The sequence below is a fragment of the Salmo salar genome, chromosome 19, assembly GCF_965601325.2.
Source record: "Salmo salar chromosome 19, fSalSal1, whole genome shotgun sequence".
NCBI lineage: Eukaryota > Metazoa > Chordata > Actinopteri > Salmoniformes > Salmonidae > Salmo > Salmo salar.
In genome coordinates, this window is record NC_138309.1 from 45,368,217 (window position 1) to 45,390,929 (window position 22,713).

Genomic DNA, 22,713 nt, shown 5'->3' on the forward strand with positions numbered 1-22,713 from the left:
TGATGAGATTCGAACACACTACCTTTGGCATGCTAGACGTTCACGTTATACACCCACCCATTCACCCCGACCAACCAACCTACTTTCATTTTTGCCTTAAGTAACCTCCTGTCTTATATAACCATACCAAACATAACATATCATACTATTTTGAGTTTCCTAGATTTACAATTTGCTTTGTTACGTCTAGCTTATGAGACCAGGCTGCTCTGAGAAACTGCTCCAGGTTCTTACACTGAGCTGAGCCGTCTTGTGTGATGCCTGGCATACTGTAGACACCTCTACTGTAGACACCTCCAGAAGGACACTGACTCCGTTCCACTCAGCCTCAGCCGGTCTCCCTCTACCTGTACTCTACCTTCACCCTGTATGATCCTGACAAACCGTCTTCTGCCACCTCCATCAGGATGAAGAACCAAAAGAAAAAGAGAGGGTTTATTTTTCTCTTAGTCTTCTTGGTTACTCTTCCTTCCTCTTTGGGTAGGTTTTATTTTCTCTGTCCTGGTCTTTGTCTTGATATTGGGAGTTCACTGGGTTTTCTTTACCTTCTTTAAGATAATACCATTTTCTTTACCTTCTTTTAGATAATGCCATTTTCTTAACCTCTTTTGACATTGAACTGTCTTCTTTCTCTCTGCTTTCCTGCCGTTTCAGGAAGTGAGTACAATAATTAAAATGGAATATTCAGATAAATAGGACCACAGGTGTCAGAAGTATTTAAATTGATTAGGACAGCATGTGTTAGAATTTCTGTACTGTACAAAAGTTTACTCGTTATCCACAGATTGTCATCTATCTTTTTTGCGATTGTGAATACACTTGATAGTGCTGCTTTGTTATAAGTGACATTTCGATGAATTCGTTTTTCTCCCCCAGGGCAAATGTCAGACTATGCTCCTTATTTCTACGACAACGGACCGAGCAGCACCAATGGGAATATGGCTCTCTTCAGTATCTCAGAAGACACACCAGTCGGTAAGTGTTGTAAACAATTACATAAGTGAGACGATTATTTAATTAATTATTCAATTGAGTCAGTGAAGTTGTGAATTGATAATATACAGTATGTCTTGTGATTTACAAATAGCATGGTTAATGTGGCTAAATTAAAAGAAAATCACAGTGTGATGGATTTTGTGTTTCAAGAGCAGCGTTATACAGTAGCTAATGATCAGACCTGGGTTCAAATACTATTTGTAATCATTTAAAATAGTTTATGTGTGCTTCGTTGAGCTTGCCTAGCTTCGTTGACCAACAGAATAGTCCCAAAACTGCAAACCCTGCACTCCATGCAGGCGAGAGAAAACACTCATAAGTATTTGAATGATTTCAAATAGTATTTGAACCCAGGTTTGCTTGTGATGGACTGATCAGTGATCACATGAGCAGCATTGAGCCTTAGATGTATCACCATAATGCCCTGCAGAGGACGGTGACGCGCGCTAACAAGCTTAGCCAGGGAAAACAATAACGAGGCAGGGGTGGCTGTCAATAATAGGAAAAACAATCAGACAATACTACGGAATGCAACATTTCCAGGTTTTCCAGAAATCCCAGTTGGAGGATACCCAGATATCCTGCTTGTTCCTGGATTTCTGGAAAACCTGGGTTTTTGGGAAAGTTACACCTCAGAATTCCTATTCCTAAACAACCATGTCTAGATCAGGTTAATGGTGCTGTATGATATTCTCTCCTGTACAATTGGAGGTAGAGATGGGTTACCTTTCATGTATTTGATAGGTAATGTTATAACACTTTAATATTTGAAGAGTACCTACATAAAGACTTCATAACACATACATAAGCATTCATAACACATTCATAAGCATTCATAACACATTCATAACCATTCATAACACATTCATAAGCATTCATAACACATTCATAACACATTCATAAGCATTCATAAAGTATTCATAACAGATTCATAAGCAGGTGCTACCTCTGTCTCTAACCTTAAAGGAACACAGGTATATATCCTAAATGGCACTGACCCAGAGGGAGATGCCGTGTGGTTTGGCCTGACCTTTGAGAAGGGCACCAGAGAATACCTGAGAGTGGACTCCAAGTCAGGAAACATAACTCTCATTCAGGAACTAGACAGAGAGGTGAGTGTAATGCAGGGAGCTTTGAGAAAACAATATCTCTGGTAATCTCAGCAACCTAGAACCAAGTCTGCTGTCTGTCGCCAGAGACTATCATTACCCCCTAGTACCAGATATGCTATTTAGAGTGCTGTTAACAACATGTTCTTTGTTTTGTCAGAAACAAGGTGAAATCTCAGCTCTTGTTAGCATAACAGATGGCCGGAATAAGGTGAGCTGAGCTTTAACAACAACATTCGTCGCAGATCCATATGCTTCAAATGTGTAGGCCTACATACTTACCAAATAATCATACCTGGCTTCTCAGCTGTGCTGTTGTGATGTCATCTGTTTGTTCCTTCCTTTAGGTTGTCGAGACGATACGGGTGTTTGTCACCGATGCAAATGATGAAGAACCAGAGTTCCAGAACCTGCCTTTCGCCGTAGACGTCCCCGAGGTCAGTGTTAAACCCTCATCACCATAAAGACAGCTCTGTCATTGGTTTAAAATGTCTTTAGAGATAATGTTAAGTGATAATGACAGAGATGTCAATATTGGTATCATGCTTTTAGACATAATAGGGCACCACTACCCCAGGGGCCTGTCTGACATGCTGGCAAGTAATGATACCGTTATTAAAGTCTAGCAGATATGTACTAGATAAGTAAGTGCACAGGCACTTATCGAGTACACATTATATTTAATGTCAAATGTCATCCATGTTTGTGTCATCTGCAGGACACTCCAGCTGGAAGCAGCATTTACAGAGTGCAAGCGGTGGATAAAGACATGGGCTCTGGAGGCAGTGTCACCTACTACTTACAGGTGAACAACATCCATTGGACACTAAAGAAGAAGAAAATGGACTGAAACAGGAAGGAACTATATGAACCCTCAAATAGAAATAATATTTGTTTTGCTACGTGTGTCATAATGAACACAGTCCTGGTCTGCCAGAGGGTTCAGAGTTAGCTCTAATGTTATAGAGTCTATACGGAGGATCCATTGTCATACTGTAGATGAATGGTAAGGCCATGTCTTTAATCAACACAGGAAGTGAACCATCCTTGGAGAGAAAACCATTCATTTTTACACTGGAGTGGGGTCAGGAAATGGTGTTACTTTAGTGGATTACATTTCAATTACATTTCAGCAAGGTGTCGAGGGCTTAGCTGAAGCTTAGGGCTGCTTTTGGACATCAGCAAGCAAACAGCAGTTGGCACCGTTCATATGTCGACTGGGAGATTCACAAAGCAGATTCTGGAGTCTAAAACCATCCTGATGATTTTAGATATCTGAAAGAACAACAGTAGAAAATGATTGAAAGGCTGAAATGTAATGTTTTATCCCTCTTTACGCCTGGATTTGATGTGTGATGTGCTCTTGGTTGTATTTCAAGTGTATTTGAAATGTCATTGAACTAAAAACTTAATTGAATGGTGAGTGATTAGTTAGATCTGTCTAGATCTCAGCGTACATCATCATAGTGAAGGGTTTACTGATGGTCCCGTGTCTGTTCACAGGGAACTCCTACTACCAAGTTCACCATCGACGGCCACAGTGGGGTCCTGCGGATCAAACCAGGCGAGACGCTCGACTTTGAGACTACAACATTACACTTTGTGACGGTGGTTGCCAAGGTTAGATGGCGGCTAGCTATGTGTCAATCAATCAATTTATTTTTATGAAGCCCTTTTTTACATCAGCAGTTGTCACAAAGTGCTTTACAGATACCCAGCCTAAAACCCCAAACAGCAATGTGTCATCCCAATGTGTCATCCCAATGTGTCATCCCAATGTTTCATCCCAATCTGTCCTCTCCTCTGAGCCATGGGGGAGGGAAGCTTTTCTTCTATTTCTGTTCTCTGAGTCCTGAGGGAGGGAAGCTTTTCTTCTGTCTCTATCCTCTTCTCTGAGCCCTGGGGAGGGAAGCTTTTCTTCGGTCTCTATCCTCTTGTCTGAGCCCTGGGGAGGTTGAAGGGCTGGGGGTCCCTCCTCTGTCTTAAAGCCTCAGGGGGAGGATCAGCTCCTCTCCTCCATCCTTGGATCCGTCTCTAAGCTCTTGGGGAGGGTCTGCCCTGATTATTTAAGGCCACACTACGGCTCGGCCCTTGATCCCACACCATGGCAGCTGACTGACTAATTGTCTCGTGTGAAGGAGCATGTTGTTTAGGCCCTTTACTGTATGTTGAGTGTATTTTCATGGGAGCAAGATTCTGAAGTTCACACACAAATAGAAAGCTGTTGAAATTCACATATGTAGCAGATGGAGATGTGTGACACTGAGTTCTCGGCCTGAAGTGTCACTCCTTTCACAATTGAAGAAGGCCTTTTTCCTTAGGGCCACGGAGGTGGTACTCCTCACTAAGCAAACAGCATTACATCCTTCCACACAGAGTATTTTTTAAATGTTTTATTTAACCTTTATTTAACCTTTATTTAACTAGGCAAGTCAGTTAAGAACAAATTCTTATTTACAATGGCAGCCTACCGGGGAACAGTGGGTTAACTGCTTTGTTCAGGGGCAGAACGACAGATTTTTACCTTGTCAGCTCAGGGATTCGATCCAGCAACCTTTCGGTTACTGGCCCAACGCTCTAACCACTAGGCTACCTGCCGCCGTGTTAACTTATGTAAACAGTGCTGTTGCTTCACAATGGTTTTTAGCGCTAAATAATCAGTCAGCACATTATCATGTGTTGTCGTCCAATGTCTAACCTTTTGTTGTATCCATCAGGATGGGGGTGGACAGTACAAAGGGAAGCATCAGGTGTTGACATCTACAGCCACCATAACCATCAACGTCCTCGACGCCCAAGACACTCCTCCAGCCTTCATTGGAACTCCTTACTTTGGCTACATCTACGAGGTCTCACTTCCTGTAAGTACAACACAATCTCCTTACTTTGGCTACATCTACGAGGTCTCACTTCCTGTAAGTACAACACAATCTCCTTACTTTGGCTACATCTACGAGGTCTCACTTCCTGTAAGTACAACACAATCTCCTTACTTTGGCTACATCTACGAGGTCTCACTTCCTGTAAGTACAACACAATCTCCTTACTTTGGCTACATCTACGAGGTCTCACTTCCTGTAAGTACAACACAATCTCCTTACTTTGGCTACATCTACGAGGTCTTACTTCCTGTAAGCACAACACAACCTGATGATCGTCTGGTCTTTAAAACATAGGTTTTCTTTTTTGAACTTTTGGGAACTTTTGCAAGTCATTTCTTTATGATCAATAAATTGCACTTCAATTATTTTGAGTATCATGTCGCTGTATTAACATACAGTATGTTCAACTGATTTTTTCGAAAACTTTTGCAAGCCATTTCTTTAAGATTTATAATTTGTATTTGCAGGGTTCTGAAATAGCCACCGTGTTTGCCAAAGATGGAGACGAAGGAAACCCTAATCCTATTCATTATTCTATTACCAATGGTAAGTTACACACACACACAAACACAAACACACACACACACACACACACACACACACACACACACACACACACACACACACACCACACACACACACACACACACACACACACACACAAACTGATAATAACCTATCATTGTCAACAGTTGAGCATGTGTTTGTCTACAGTTTCACAGATATTTGTGATTTCTGTATACGTCATGATTCACTTACTATGGTGATGTTCTTACCTTTCTCCTTCTTCAGGTAGTGAGGATGTCTTCACCATCAATAGCACAAGTGGTTGTATCAGCCTAACAGCTTATCCAGTCACGCTGAGGAATGAATTATATGAAATAAAAGTCAAGGTAATAAGAGCTTTCTTATCCTGTTATTAGTGTCAGTGCTCAGTTATTACAGTGTCAGTGCTCTGTTATTACAGTATCAGTGCTCTGTTATTACAGTGTCAGTGCTCTGTTATTACCTTGTCAGTGCTCTGTTATTACAGTGTTAGTGGTCTGTTATTACCATGTCAGTGCTCTGTTATTACAGTATCAGTGCTCTGTTATTACAGTGTCAGTGCTCTGTTATTACCTTGTCAGTGCTCTGTTATTACAGTGTTAGTGGTCTGTTATTACAGTGTCAGTGCTCTGTTATTACGGTGTTAGTGCTCTGTTATTACATTGCTACTGCTCTGTCATTACAGTGTTAGTGGTCTGTTATTACCTTGTTAGTTCTGTAATTACAGTGTCAGTGCTCTGTTATTACAGTGTTAGTGCCTTGTTATTACAGTGTCAGTGTTCTGTTATTACATTGTTAGTGCTCTGTTATTACAGTGTTAGTGGTCTGTTATTACAGTGTCAGTGCTCTGTTATTAGAGTGTCAGTGCTCTGTTATTACAGTGTTAGTGCCTTGTTATTACAGTGTCAGTGTTCTGTTATTACATTGTTAGTTCTCTGTTATTACAGTGTTAGTGGTCTGTTATTACAGTGTCAGTGCTCTGTTATTACAGTGTTAGTGCTCTGTTATTACATTGTTAGTGCTCTGTTATTAAAGTGTTAGTGGTCTGTTATTACAGTGTCAGTGCTCTGTTATTACAGTGTCAGTGCTCTGTTATTACAGTGTCAGTGTTCTGTTATAACAGTATTAGTGCTATGTTATTACAGTGTCAGTGCTCTGTTATTAGTGTCAATGCTCTGTTGTTACCTTGTTAGTTCTCTGTTATTACAGTGTCAGTGCTCTGTTATTACCTTGTCAGTGCTCTGTTATTACAGTGTTAGTTCTCTGTTATTACAGTGTCAGTGCTCTGTTATTACCATGTCAGTGCTCTGTTATTACAGTGTCAGTGCTCTGTTATTACAGTATCAGTGCTCTGTTATTACAGTGTCAGTGTTCTGTTATTACAGTATCAGTGCTCTGTTATTACAGTGTCAGTGCTCTGTTATTAGTGTTAGTTCTCTGTTATTACAGTGTCAGTGCTCTGTTATTACCATGTCAGTGCTCTGTTATTACAGTGTCAGTGCTCTGTTATTACAATGTCAGTGCTCTGTTATTACCTTGTTAGTTCTCTGTTATTACTGTGTTAGTGCTCTGTTATTATAGTGTTAGTGCTCTGTTACATGTTTAGCACATCTTTTTATTGTTTGATCTCTTTTGCTTGTGTGTGTCTCGCTATCTCTCACTCTCCCTCTCTTTCTCACTCTCTCTCTATCTCTATCTCTCACTCTCCCTCTCTTTCTCACTCTCTCTATCTCTCCCCTTCACTCTCTCTCTCTCTCCCAGGCCACTGAGCTGGGGCCTAGCGAGGAGCTGTTGGACTACAATGCCATGACTATGGTGACGGTTCGAGTGGTGGATCTCAACAACCACCCTCCTACCTTCTACGGAGAGAACGGGCCCCAGAGCCAATTTGAGGTGACCATGTATGAGCACCCTCCAGAGGGGGAGATCCTCAGGGGGCTGAAGATAACGGTCAACGACTCTGATCAGGTACTGGAAGGCAAAGTCTGTTTCCCAAATCGCACCCTATTCCCTATATAGTGCACGACTTTTGATCAGTGCCCTATGGGACTTGGTTATAAGTAGTCCATTATATAGGGTAACATTTAGGATACAGCCAGAGACGTTCTATTTCCCCCCTCTTGTACTCTCATGGAAATCACTCCTTATGCTTCGTTATAGGCCTTGAGCCTGTCTCCTAAACATGTTTGTTAGCCCAACCCCAGAACACTTGACTGATGACTGATACTAAGGTATTGATAGCTCCAACGATGACTTTGGTGCTACAATCCATTTTGTGTTTTATTAGTGGGTGCTGGTTGATTTCTGAAGGCGTAGGCATATTATGTGATGTATTGGCCATAAAATCTACATTTCATAAAGGATGCTTTCATTAACCCCCCCCCCCCCCCCCCCAAAAAAAAAAAAAAACAGTACGTGACATTATGTAACCCTATTTTAGAAATAAATATCTTAATCCCCCCATTCGCCCAATAATACTATTAAGCATCCCAGGAATGCCAATAGTTAATTTAGATTAAGATGGCTGTCATTATCATCATTATGTCATTGTTCCCAGATTTCTTGTCTGCATTCTTTTTTTACATTAAATAATAATTGTATCCATTGACAGTTTTTCTCCCCTCAGCCCATTAGATAGATTAAAGTTACTGTTGTCGATTAGAGGTCAGAGATCCTGGTATTTGCCATGAATGTTATCATAGATGGCAGATTCATGTAGGTGTGTGTTTTCTCTGACAGGGGGCGAATGCTAAATTTAAACTGAGATTGGTGGGGCCTGGTCGTGTACTCAGAGTGGTGCCGCAGACGGTCCTCAATGAAGCACAGGTCACCATCATCGTTGAAGACTCTGCTGCCATCGACTATGAAAAAGGCAAATCCTTAACATACAAGGTATTTCAGACCATTTCCAGCTACATTTACAGTACCAGTCAAAAGTTTGGACACACCTACTCATTCAAGGGTTTGCCTTTATTTTTTACTATTATCTACATTGTAGAATAATAGTGAAGACATCAAAACTATGAAATAACACATGGAATTATGTTGTAACCAAAAGTGTTACACAAGTAGCCACCCTTTGCCTTGATGACAGCTTTGCATACTCTTGGCATTCTCTCAACCAGCTTCACCTGGAATGCTTTTCCAACAGTCTTGAAGGAGTTCCCACATATGCTGAGCACGTGGCTGCTCTGTGTCTCACAAATACACAGCGGTTGGAACCAAAAATCTCAAATTTGGATTTCCACCGGTCTAATGTCCATTGCTCGTATTTCTTGGCCCAAGCAAGTCTCTTCTTCTTATTGGTGTCCTAGTAGTGGTTTCTTTGCAGAAATTCGACCATGAAGGCCTGATTCACACAGTTTTCACTGAACAGCTGATGTTAAGATGTCTGTTATTTAAACTATGTGAAGCATTTATTTGGGCTGCAATTTCTGAGGCTGGTAACTCTAATGATCTTATCCTCTGCAGCAGAGATAACTCTGGGTCTTCCTTTCCTGTGGTGGTCTTCATGAGAGCCAGTTTCATCATAGCGTTTGATGGTTTTTGCAACTGTACTTGAAAAAACTTTAAAAGTTCTTGAAATGTTCTGTATTGACTGACCTTCATGTCTTAAAGTAATGATGGACCGTCATTTCTTTTTGCTTATTTACTGAGCTGTTCTTGCCATAATATGGTATTTTACCAAATAGGGCGATGTTCTGTATATCTTCTACTTTGTCACAACACAACTGGCTCAAACGCATTAAGAAAGATAAATAAATTCCACAAATTAACTTTTAACAAGGCACACCTGTTAATTGAAATGCATTCCAGATGACTACCTCATGAAGCTGGTTGAGAGAATGCCAAGAGTATGCAAAGCTGTCATCAAGGCAAAGGGTGTCTACTTTGAAGAATATAAAATCTAAAATGTATTTAGATTTGTTTAACACTTTTTTGGTTACTACATGATTCCATTTGTGTTGTTTCATAGTTTTGATGTCTTCACTGTTATTCTACAATGTAGAAAATAGTAAAAATAAAGAAAAACCCTGGAATGAGTAGGTGTGTCCAAACTTTTGACTGGTACTCTATGACAAACTGGAATAACAAATATTGGATCCCAAGAGGGACAATGTAGATTGGATATGGTTCTATTTTATCTTGATGGTACAGAAATTACTAGGTATTTACTAAGTAATTACAATGGTAATTATACAGTAAGAAATTACATAGGTAGTTATACAGTAATAACCTATGACTTATAATATACAAATCATTTTATCCAAAGTGACTTACAGTAGTGCTTCCATATATTTTGTGTTTTTAACCCCAGTGGGAATCTACCCCACAGCTCTGGCATTGCAGGCACCATGCTCATTCCTTTAATTATTTTTTACTGTAGTATAACAGCAAGAATAGCAAGGAGTATTTTATGGATTTAACATAACATTTTCCTCTACCACAGTTACTGGCTGTGGAGATTGACACCCCTGAGAGGTTCAGTGCGACAGCTGATATTGTGATTCACCTTTTGGACACTAATGACAACACTCCCAGGTTCACCTCAGAGTATTACATCGCACGTATCCCAGAGAACTCCCCCGGAGGCTCCAACGTTGTGTCTGTCACCGTGAGTACATCTGGATTATTGAACTCTACTCAAACACCACTGCCAGTAAAATATGATTATGTAATCTCCCAACAATAATCCACCGATAGATGGATATTAATGGTTATGGGTAATTGGAAGCTAAGAGGAAGCAGGGATTTCCAGCTTGAGGGATTTCCACGAAATGTGATATTTTGCCCGTAGAGACGTAATGCTTATATGATTGACTTTCCCCATACAATACTCAACTATGGAACCAGATTCAATAAATGCAAATAAATGTATTGAAACAACAATAATATGAAAAAACAATACTCCAATATCAATTTTATTTCAATGTTGTTGTTTGTATTTATTTTGGGATGACTGTGCTTCCATACTACTAGTATTTATAATGTTACACTTTCTAGTAGTTACCATTTAGCAGGAATTAGAGTTGGTGAGAAGTAAACAATTCTTTAGGGTCAATCATATTGGCCTTTACACTGTGGTGTCCCTGTGGTGTCCCTGTGGTGTGACTGTGTCCTAATCACCCCAGGGAATGGGAGCCTAGTAGACAGACCCTGCTGGGGTGAAATCCTCCCCACATTGTTAGGTGTGTTTTAGTTTATAGTAAGATCCTCCCTAGTGTGTTATCCTCAGACTGTTCCAATCAGCAAATGGATAGTGACCTTCATTCAATGACGTTCATTCAGGAGTTGTGTCCCAATGGACTACCTACTCAACAATATTGTCCCCAAAAATAAGTTGTTAAAACTATAAATATTAATGTGGAAATTGTTGTTGTTATTATTATAAATAATATTGTTATATAATATTGGAAAAATAAAATGTTTGATATGAGTTTATTTCCTGTGTGATTGGATACTTTTTAAAGAGCCCTGACATGCTTATGAACGATGTGCATACGTACCAACATTCTAACTCCTCTCCTCTATGTTCCGTTCCAACATTCTACCAACATTCTAACTCCTCTCCTCTATGTTCCGTTCCAACATTCTACCAACATTCTAACTCCTCTCCTCTATGTTCCGTTCCAACATTCTACCAACATTCTAACTCCTCTCCTCTATGTTCCGTTCCAACATTCTACCAACATTCTAACTCCTCTCCTCTATGTTCCATTCCAACATTCTACCAAAATTCTAACTCCTCTCCTCTATGTTCCGTTCCAACATTCTAACCTCCTCTCCTCTATGTTCCGTTCCAACATTCTACCAACATTCTAACTCTCTCCTCTATGTTCCGTTCCAACATTCTAACTCCTCTCCTCTATGTTCCGTTCCAACATTCTACCAACATTCTAACTCCTCTCCTCTATGTTCCGTTCCAGCATTCTACCAACATTCTAACTCCTCTACTCTATGTTCCGTTCCAACATTCTACCAACATTCTAACGCCTCTCCTCTATGTTCCATTCCAGCATTCTACCAACATTCTAACTCCTCTGTTCCATTCCAAGTCTATCAACATTCTAACTCCTCTCCTCTCTGTTCCGTTCCAGAATTCTACCAACATTCTAACTCCTCTCCTCTATGTTCCGTTCCAGCATTCTACCAACATTCTAACTCCTCTCCTCTATGTTCCGTTCCAACATCCTACCAACATTATAACTCCTCTCCTCTATGTTCCGTTCCAACATTCTAACTCCTCTATGTTCCGTTCCAACATTCTAACTCCTCTCCTATATGTTCTGTTCCAACATTCTAACTCCTCTCCTATATGTTCCGTTCCAACATTCTAACTCCTCTGTTCCGTTCCAACATTCTGTCAACATTCTAACTCCTCTCCTCTATGTTGCGTTCCAGCATTCTAACTCCTCTGTTCCGTTCCAACATTCTACCAACATTCTAACTCCTCTCCTCTCTGTTCCGTTCCAACATTCTACCAACATTCTAACTCCTCTCCTCTATGTTCCGTTCCAATATTCTACCAGTATTCTAATTTCTCTCTTCCATGTTCCGTTCCAACATTCTAACTCCTCTCCTATATGTTCTGTTCCAACATTCTAACTCCTCTCCTATATGTTCCGTTCCAACATTCTAACGCCTCTCCTCTATGTTCCGTTCCAACATTCTACCAGTATTCTAATTTTTCTCCTCCATGTTCCGTTCCAACATTCTAACTCCTCTCCTATATGTTCTGTTCCAACATTCTAACGCCTCTCCTATATGTTCCGTTCCAACATTCTAACTCCTCTCCTATATGTTCCGTTCCAACATTCTAACTCCTCTCCTATATGTTCCGTTCCAACATTCTAACTCCTCTGTTCCGTTCCAACATTCTATCAACATTCTAACTCCTCTCCTCTATGTTGCGTTCCAGCATTCTAACTCCTCTCCTATATGTTCTGTTCCAACATTCTACCAGTATTCTAATTTCTCTCCACCTGCATTACTTGCTGTTTGGGGTTGTAGGCTGGGTTTCTGTACAGCACTTTGAGATATCAGCTGATGTAAGAAGTGCTATATAAATACATTTGATTTGATTTGATTCGCACTTCTGTTCCGTTCAAGCATTCTACCAGGATTCTAATTTCTCTGTTCCTTTCCAGCACTATCACCATTCTGACTTCTATCCTCTCTGTTCCTTTCCAGCACTATCACCATTCTGACTTCTATCCTCTCTGTTCCTTTCCAGCACTATCACCATTCTGACTTCTATCCTCTCTGTTCCTTTCCAGCACTATCACCATTCTGACTTCTATCCTCTCTGTTCCTTTCCAGCACTATCACCATTCTGACTTCTATCCTCTCTGTTCCTTTCCAGCACTATCACCATTCTGACTTCTATCCTCTCTGTTCCTTTCCAGCACTATCACCATTCTAACTTCTATCCTTTCCTCTATGTTCTGTTCCAACATTCCAACGTGTATCCTCTCTATGTTCTGTTCCAGTGTTCTAACCCCCTTTCTCTTTTTTTGCATTCCAGGCCAATGATCCAGACTCTGGCCTTTGGGGTGAAGTCAAGTACTCCGTCTATGGATCTGGATCTGATTTGTAAGTACAGTAGAGTCCTGCCAATACCAATGATTTTTGGACATGAAGATTTGAATAAAATCCATGAATCTGTTGGTGTGGAGCCAGTTGAATAGACCATAATGGGCAGAAATGATCACTTAAGCAATATAATGATTTGTTATGCCTGATTATGCGTTAGGACAAACGTGGGGAAACCCGCTGGGTCTTTGTATTGAGTCCCAATCGCTCAAGCAACAGTGATATAATGGTAAAAAAAAGTGGGTAAACGCTTATCACCGTACGCAGTGAATAAAGTACAGCGCCGTATATTTTCTATGGCTTTTTCCGCAATAGATGTGAAAACGCTTGTGCAAAAATAAAAAAGTTGTGTCAACGGTGTTTACTTGTGTCTACTCTCCACCTAGACATAACAACAACTGTCACCATCGGATGAACCAACCTCCTACTGACTGATCAGTCTCAGAGATTCATCTTTTTCATGGCATTCGGCTGTGATTATTGTGGATAAAAATGAATGAGATTGACTTGGGTTAACTAATCCTGCTCCAGGTCAACCATCTCTCAACTCAGATTCTTCCCCTTTGATTGGAAGATGGGAGAAGACAGTATTTCAGTATTAGGTTGGCTATGCTTGCAGCTCTTCTCTCTCCTGTAACAGCTTACTCTAAGATTGGGGCAAGATACTGACTGGTTAATCTTGTAATTGGATTGTAGGGTGAAAAATAGCTTGCCAGGCCTGGATGTCTCGTGTAGAGAGGGCCAATTAACATGCAATGTGGCAGCTGGAGCTCTGCTATGGAAAGCAAGGCAGGCAGGCTGCAATACAGGCAGAACATTGAAAAAATAAGTGTCAAGTTATCTTCCAGTTTTGCTTGCCGTCTTGACGCAGGAAGTAAATGATAAATGTGTGAAAGCTAACAGTTTGCCTTGTATTTGTTAATTTTCACAGGGAATACGTTCTAAAAAAGAAAATGTTGGAAAATGGCTGAATATGTGCCACTTTAACAGAATATTGGACATAAAAAAAGGTGTACTGGACAAAAAACGACCTTGGTGATAATACAGAATACTTTATCTATCATCTGCAACATGGGTCTTGATATATTTTTCCCATGAGATTTAATCCAAGATTATACTGTTGTGCATAACCTTGATTGTTACATAACTGCCAATATACTGCTAATGCACTGCTAAAATACTGTCAATATACTGCCATTATACTGTAAAGAATATTGCCAATATACTGATAATATACTGCGAATATACACTCTTAGAAAAAAGGGTTCCAAAAGGGTTCTTCGGCTGTCCCCTTAGGAGAACCTTTTTTGTTCCAGGTAGAGCCCTCTGTGGAAAGGGTTCTACCTGGAACTAAAAAGGCTTCTTCAAAGGCTTCTGCTATGGCGACAGCCGAAGAACCCTTTTAGGTTCTAGATAGCACCTTTTTCTAAGAGTATACTGCCTAAATACTGCCAATATACTACCAATATACTGTTAAAAATACTGCCAATATACTGCTAATAGACTGACAATATACTGCTTGTATACAACCAATATACTTCCAATATACTGCCAACTTACTCTCAATATACTGTCAATATAATGTTAATATACTACCAATATACTGCCAATATAATGCTAAAACACGGCCAATATACCGCTAATATATTGTCAATATCCTGCTAATGCACTCTGTTGTGTATTCCAGGTTTCTCATCCACCCGTCCTCAGGCATCATCTACACCCAGGCCTGGGCCACTCTTGATGCTGAGGTCAAGTCCAAGTACAACTTCTACGTGAAGGCAGAGGACACAGAGGGCAAGTACAGCCTGGCAGAGGTGTTTGTCACTGTCCTTGACATGAACGATCATGTTCCAGAGTTTGATGACAGCCTTGTGGAGAGGACCATGATCATCGGTGCACCTGTTAGGGTAGAGGTATGTACAGTAGCAATAAGATAACATAGGACAAGATAGCACTTTATAGATCCCTAAAGTAGAGGTATGTACAGTAGCCATGTGGTGTGTAGAGGTATACTCTAGAGCAGTGGTTCACAAACGGAGGCGCTGTAAAAGTAATAGTAGAATGCACTTTCAAAATTGTGTAGTGCATCATTAGTGTTCCTCTTGTCATGTCAGTCATTGGATACCTTCCAGAGGTATTACTAACTGGTCATGTCCAGATCAACTATCCCATGTCAGCTAACGTTCTTTAGCCAGGTTTCTTAGCCCATACAGAGCATTTGGAAAGTATTCAGACCCCTTGACTTTTTCCACATTTTGTTACGTTACAGCCTTATTCTAAAATGGATTACGTTTTTTTTTTCTCATCAATCTACACACAATACCCCATAATGACAAAGCAAAATCATGTTTTTAGAAATTCTTGCAAATTTATTACAAATAAAAAACTGAAATATCACATTTACATAAGTATTCAGACTGTTTACTCAGTACTTTGTTGAAACACCTTTGGCAGCGATTACAGCCTGAAGTCTTCTTGGGTATGACGTTACAAGCTTGGCACACCTGTATTTGTGGAGCTTCTCCCATTCTTCTCTGCAGATCCTCTCAAGCCTTGTCAGGTTTGATGGGGAGTGTCGCTGCACAGCTATTTTCAGGTCGCTCCAGACATGTTCGATCGGGTTCAAGTGCGGGCTCTGGCTGGGCCACTTAAGGACATTCAGAGACTTGTCCCGAAGCCACTTCTGCTTTGTCTTGGCTGTGTGCTTAGGGTTGTTGTCCTGTTGGAAGGTAAACCTTCGCCACAGTCTGAGGTCCTGAGCGCTCTGCAGTAGGTTTTCATCAAGGATTTCTCTGTACTTTGCTCCGTTCATCTTTCCCTCGATCCTGACTAGTCTCCCAGTCCCTGCCGCTGAAAAACATTTCCACAGCATGGTGCTGCCACCACCATGTGTCACCATAGGGATGGTGACAGGATTCCTCCAGACGTGACGCTTGGCATTCAGTTTGGCTGGGCGGCCAGCTCTAGGAAAAGTCTTGGTGGTTCAAAACTTCTTCCATTTAAGAATGATGGAGGCCACTGTGTTGTTTTTGGTACCCTTCCCCAGATCTGTGCCTTGACACAATTCTGTCTCCGAGCACTACCGGCAATTCCTTTGACCTCTTGGCTTGGTTTTTGCACTGATATGCACTGTCATCTGTGGGATCTTATATAGACAGGTGTGTGCCTTTCCAAATCATGTTCAATCAATTAAATTGACCACAGCTGGACTCCAATCAAGTTGTAGAAACATCTCAAGGATGATCAATGGAAACTCAATTTCGAGTCTCATAGCAAAGGGTCTGAATACTTATGTAAATAATGTATTTCTGTTTTTTATTTGTACTACATTAGCAAACATTTATAAAAAAATGGCTTTCGCCTTGTCATTATGGGCCTTGTCATTATGGGGTATCGTGTGTAGATTGATGAGTCAAATTTTTTCCCCTGATGCTGGAAGGGGGGCCTGAGTGAAAAGGTTTGGGAACCCCTGTCCTAGGGGTGTAACGGTTCACTGGCCATCGGTTCGGTTTGATCCTATACACTGTGTGAATCGTAACACCCCTAGTAAACACTGTGTGAATCATTACACCCCTAGTAAACACTGTGTGAATCATTACACCCCTAGTAAACACTGTCTGAATCATTACACCCCTAGTAAACACTGTGTGAATCATAACACCCCTAGTAAACACTGTCTGAATCATTACACCCCTAGTAAACACTGTGTGAATCATTACACCCCTAGTAAACACTGTGTGAATCATTACACCCTTGGTAAACACTGTGTGAATCATTACACCCCTAGTAAACACTGTGTGAATCATTACACCCTTGGTAAACACTGTGTGAATCATTACAACCGTATTAAACACTGTACATTGAATGCTTGTTTTTGTTGAATGATAATCACCTGAAATGAAAAATGTGGGCGTGTCCAGAACCGTTCCAGTCTAGTGCAATTTGTAAGTAAATAATGTGTCTGGTTTTGCTGCTTTTTCGTTTTTTTCATTCAGGCAATAGATGCCGATGCAGAGTCGCCCAATAACGTCATTGAGTATTCCATTATGCAAGCTGAACCGGACAACATCTTTGACATCAACGCAGAGACCGGAGAGATCAAGCTCAAGTCATACATCAAGTCCATGGAGATCGTGCAGAACATCACCAAGCAGAAGGACTGCAGGTGGTCTCTGGTTGTCCAAGCCCGGGACAGAGGGTCTCCGTCATTCAGCACTACCGCCGTAGTCAACATCGACATCACTGAGGCGGTAGGTTGAATGTTTCCTGACCTTAACCGTAACCCTAACTGCCTAATTTCTTAACCCTAACTGCCTAATTTCCTAAACCTAACCGCCTAATTTCCTATCCCTAACCCTAACTGCCTAATTTCTTAACCCTAACTGCCTAACTGCATAATTTCCTAACCCTAACTGACTAACTGCCTAATTTCCAAACCCTAACCCTAACTGCATAATTTCCTATCCCTAACCGCCTAATTTCCTAACCTTAACCCTAACTGCCTAATTCCCTAACCCTAACTGCCTAATTTTCTAACCCTAACTGCTTAATTTTCTAACCCTGCTGTCATACCTTATCCATAGGCTGCTTACAGGGCAAGGAAATCAATAATTTAGGTGAACTAACGCCAGCAGCGTTAGCTCTGTCAAGCCTGTTAAGGGATATTTTAAATCACTCAAACAAACTCTCCTCTAATAGAAACATAAAGAAAGTGCTATTTCAATTGTTTATATTTTGTTTGTTTTTATATTGTAAAAATGTACATACTCATTAAGTGTATTTTCGTTTCCAAATTTGCATTCATTGATTGCATGAATTTTAAAGCTTACCTTCCTCTTTGTTAACTTCACCCTACATATTTAACATCATATCTGAGAAGAATAGAATAGCACAATATTATCTCTGTGTGAATATTATTTCTGTGTTGTCTTCTGTGTTGCATTGTGCTTTTCAGATCAAAGCTCGAATAATTGCAAACTTCCTGAACCTCATCAAGCGCCCATCAAATGTTATTGGACTTTTTTTGGGCATAGTCGGCTTCACCATCTTACTAACAATCTGTATATCCACTACCTTGTACTGTAGAACAGTGAAGAAAGCTCGCATCAACCCCCAGGCCAATTTCATCAGAGTTATCCGAAGGCCCAAATGATCATGAGACCCATCCCACTGGACTATACAGACTACATTTTATATATCACCTTATTATGTCTGCAAGACATTACTTTATGATACTTTAAAGACAATATAAAAAAAATACTGCTTTGTCTGTAAAAGAGTACCAAAGCACATTATAAAGGATAGGATTTTTCTATTGGATTCTTGTATTGGTATTTGGTATGTTATTAGGATCCCCATTAGCTGTTTCCGAGTGTAACCGATGTGAAATGGCTAGCTAGTTAGCGGTGGTGCGCGCTAATAGCGTTTCAATCGGTGACGTCACTCGCTCTGAGACCTGAAGTAGTTGTTCCCCTTGCTCTGCAAGGGCCGCGGCTTTTGTGGCGCGATCGGTAATGATGCTTCGTGGGTGTTAGTTGTTGATGTGTGCAGAGGGTCCCTGGTTCAAGCCCAGGTTGGGGCGAGGAGAGGGATGGAAGCTATACTGTTACACGAAGGCAGCAGCTACTCTTCCTGGGGTCCAGTACAAAACAAGAAAATTGACATAATATGGAACATTAATAGACAAGATCATCTCAAGGACAGAACTACATACTGGAGTACATTATAAAGGAGAATAATTGAGTACATGATAAAGGAGAGTACTGGAGTACATTATATAGGAGAGTACAGGAGTACATTATAAAGGAACAGTACATAAGTACACACACACACACACACACAAAGTTTTTTGACCGGTCGTCATTGTAAATACGTTTTTTTTTCTTAACTAACTTGTATAAATATGATATTATATAAAAAAGTATAGTTATTTCATATCTATCTTTTATATTTTATTGGGTGTTGTTTTTCTACTCCTAAAAATTAATTTTTATGTACTTATGTACTTTTAGGTATATTGTTTTGATTATATTGTCAAATTCTAGTGCTACTATTATAGTATGTAGTACTTATTTTATAGCAATTCTCCTACGTCAGAGCATATTTTAAATAGTTTGACTATACTGAAGTAACAAAGATTAAGTCATTTACTTTCAAGCCAGTGTCTTGAGTTTGGGGTTAATCCCTTTGTCAGAAGAACAGAGTAATCCCTATTTTTCATTTCATTTTTTTCATATTCATGTAAATAATACACTCAAACCAAAGACCCAGTAGCATTCAACGTAGGGCTTTAGGAACCTGTCACAGGAATTTAATCCACGATACAATCCTCATCGGAAAACATGTCACTGCGCGTGAACAAAAAGAACAAACCGTTCTGATGCACCCACCGCACTCCCGACAACAATCAGTGTGTAGTGCTTAGCTTAAGGCTGTGACCCAAATGGCACAGCTGAAAGTAGAGCACCACACCCTAAGCCTCTATCATCAACAAACACAGCAGTTTGTGATGAATGGGTGTTTGACAGTGTATCATTACAGTGAGTACATACATTATTAGTACATGTATGGGCTAGCTGTGGGAATTGAACCCCCCATCCTTGTTGTTGCTAGCCCCGTGCTTTTACCAACTGAGCCACACAGGACTACCTGCGGCCATCATGCTGCTAGCGTTGTAGAGATGTTGTCTGTCTGGGGCTCCTCTGTCAGTGCTTGGCTCATGTCTGACCTCTGACCTCGCTGCTTGCCTGCATGCTTTTGGACCAAAATAGTAAACGTTTAAAACGTTTGATGATCTAGTCCCGTGGATGGGCATGATTAAAAGTATTATCTTTGTGCTCTTTTACAGACTCAACTCAAGGGGCCTATGGCAGCCTTTTTATTGCAAAGTAGGCACAACCCAATGAAGGCCCTAGGCATGGTCGCTGGTGTCATTAGCATATTGGTAGGGGTCACTGTCTTGATCTCCACGGCTATGTTCTTGCGCAACACAAAGTCCAACAGGATAATGCCGGCGCGTCGCATCATCATCAGACGGAGACCGTCAAGAGACCGCAAGCCGTGGACGTTTAACGTACCGTTCCTTGGTGGCGGTGGAAATGACCCATTGAACAAGTTTGTTGTTGGCGACCCGGAAGCAGGGAGTGTCAGCATCAACCCCAACAAAAACGTCAGACCCCGGTGCCCCAGATCAAAGCCCAATCCTCTGCCGCCCAGAGCCCCCTGTCTGCCTCCTCCATCCTGTCCCTCTCTGTCCTCTAACCCCAGGCCCAGTGAGAGGCCCCGGGCTGCAGTGCCAACCGTCTCTGGGGCCCTGGCTTCAAAGGGCTCCAGGAGATCCAGCCAGAGCAGAGAGAGCAACATCAGCTCTGAGACTACTAAAATTCCCGTCAGCTCAGCCCTGGTCTCTGAACTCAAAAGGAGACTGGAGCAGAAAATCATTGAGAGCAACTCAAGCTATTATTGAACCTGATAGGTGTGGTGTGCTGGCGCTCTAACCAATCTGTCAGTAAATTGTCTGGACCGCTGAATGTGCTCAGTCCTAGGATTGCAAAACTGCAATTGTAAAAGAAGGTTGAGGACAGTAGGTAAATTCCCTTCAAAACTTTATTTGTTTTCAAAGCAAGTCCTCTGTCAAAGCAATGTTGCAACACTGTCCTATTATTGAACCTACTGAATCTAACCAGCTCTACATGTTTTCTTCAAGATGTTAACATAACGTTGAATACTTGGATCCATGGGCCCTGGTCCAGAATAGTGCAGTTTATAGGGAATAGGGTGCCATTAGAGACACACACTCTGTCATCCAGAAATAACTACAGATGTTTCTGCACTGACATTTTGAGATGTGTAATGGGATCCGTTTTAGATAAGTCTCTGCATTGCTGCCATCTTGAGATGTGTAATGGGATCCTTGTTAGATACGTCTGCATTGCTGCCATCTTGAGATGTGTAATGAGATCCTTGTTAGATACGTCTGCATTGCTGCCATCTTGAGATGTGTAATGGGATCCCTGTTAGATACGTCTGCATTGCTGCCACCTTGAGATGTGTAATGGGATCCTTGTTAGATACGTCTGCATTGCTGACATCTTGAGATGTGTAATGGGATCCTTGTTAGATACGTCTGCATTGCTGCCATCTTGAGATGTGTAAAGGGATCCTTGTTAGATAAGTCTCTGGATTGCTGCCATCTTGAGATGTGTAATGGGGTCCTTGTTAGATACTTCTGCATTGCTGCCATCCTGAGGGAAACAACATGTTAACAAGAGTGACTAAGGGGAAAAGATTACTGCATATTTCCTGTCATATTCCTGAAAAGTTTTGTTTTATTTGCTTAAGACCCTGCAATGTTTTCAAGAATAGTGCTGAAATATGTGATTAGGATTGATATGTAGCCTATGTTTCCAGAATGCAAAATGGAATTCAAATTACGGAATGAATTTGGCTAAAAGGACACCTCAAAATAGCCTCAATCAGCCTTGCTACTGTAGCTAGCTAGCTAGCTTGTTTACAACGATTTGATGCAGTCAAGATGAGCACTACCAGATGGCACGATAGATAACATATGGCAGCAACAAGTTTGTGTAACTAGTGCCACACACCGGCCCGTACTCCTCTCTGCACTCACCTCTTCCCCACCTTTCTACTGATACAAACAAAGCGGCTCGAGCGAGCAAGTCTCCATTGAAGTTTCCAAAACAACCGTTTTCTTTAAAACACGTGTATTTCTATCACGATATTATTCTAATAGTGAAAACATTTCAAATGCCCATCCCTAAAATGTACCCATTTTTACTTGTGCATCAGATCGAAGCAACTATATGAGACAGCTATAAAATAACAGATATTCTTGACAGGATAAATGCCATTGCTTAAAACATGAAGTGCTCATGGACCTGTGCAGTGACATTCTAATGGTGTTTGTCATATTTACATAAGTAGATGTTCAAGGATTATGATGTGCCACTGCCTGTTTTCAAGACAACAAAAGCTCTTGCTTGTTTGAAATCAGAAACTTTTTTTTTCTTTCTCTGTTTTCTTCTTTTGCTTAAATGCTTTTATATTTCTAAAGGCTCTTCTTTTAATTTGGGGGTTTGGTGTTGGATGACTCACTTAAATGAAGGAATTGCTTTGTTGTTTCAGTAAATATCAAACTGTATGAACGGAGATGTTGTAAAATTGCCCATAAACTTGGTTGGAATTTTGAAGCATTAATTTCCACGCTGTGCGAAGTACATGAAAATTAATGGGATACATAACGATACAATATATTCTATATGTATGTGTGTATGTTTGTATATATTCTATAATAATAATAATAATAATAATGTATGTTGTGTAACACTTGCCTGTTTCTTGAAGTGAAAACTTGATTGTCTTTATTTTATCGTTTTGAATAAATGTATGAAAAATAATTGTTGTGTTGTGATTTTGTTAGTTCATAACTAGCGATATATACAGTACGTTTCAGATAACAATAAACGGAGAAAAAAAAGAAGGAATCCGCACACTGCTCTTTAATAAGCTTTACGCATCGCCCTCATGGCCTTTGTCAGAGCTTAAGATAACAATAAACTAGAATA

At 40.6% G+C, this 22,713-nt stretch overlaps 1 protein-coding gene across 1 annotated transcript; it reads left to right on the plus strand.

The window, feature by feature from the left end:
• The first annotated feature begins 881 nt into the window (after positions 1–881).
• LOC106578841 (cadherin-related family member 1a) lies at positions 882–22,491 on the plus strand. The gene is made up of 16 exons (XM_082965743.1): positions 882–975; positions 1,963–2,108; positions 2,266–2,316; positions 2,453–2,542; positions 2,824–2,910; positions 3,609–3,725; positions 4,823–4,966; positions 5,455–5,533; positions 5,780–5,880; positions 7,295–7,501; positions 8,273–8,425; positions 9,984–10,148; positions 13,059–13,126; positions 14,814–15,042; positions 17,125–17,379; positions 19,977–22,491. The coding sequence occupies exons 1-16, from the start codon at positions 882–884 to the stop codon at positions 20,592–20,594; spliced, it is 2,604 nt and encodes an 867-aa protein (XP_082821869.1). The 3' UTR covers positions 20,595–22,491.
• Positions 22,492–22,713: the final 222 nt, after the last annotated feature.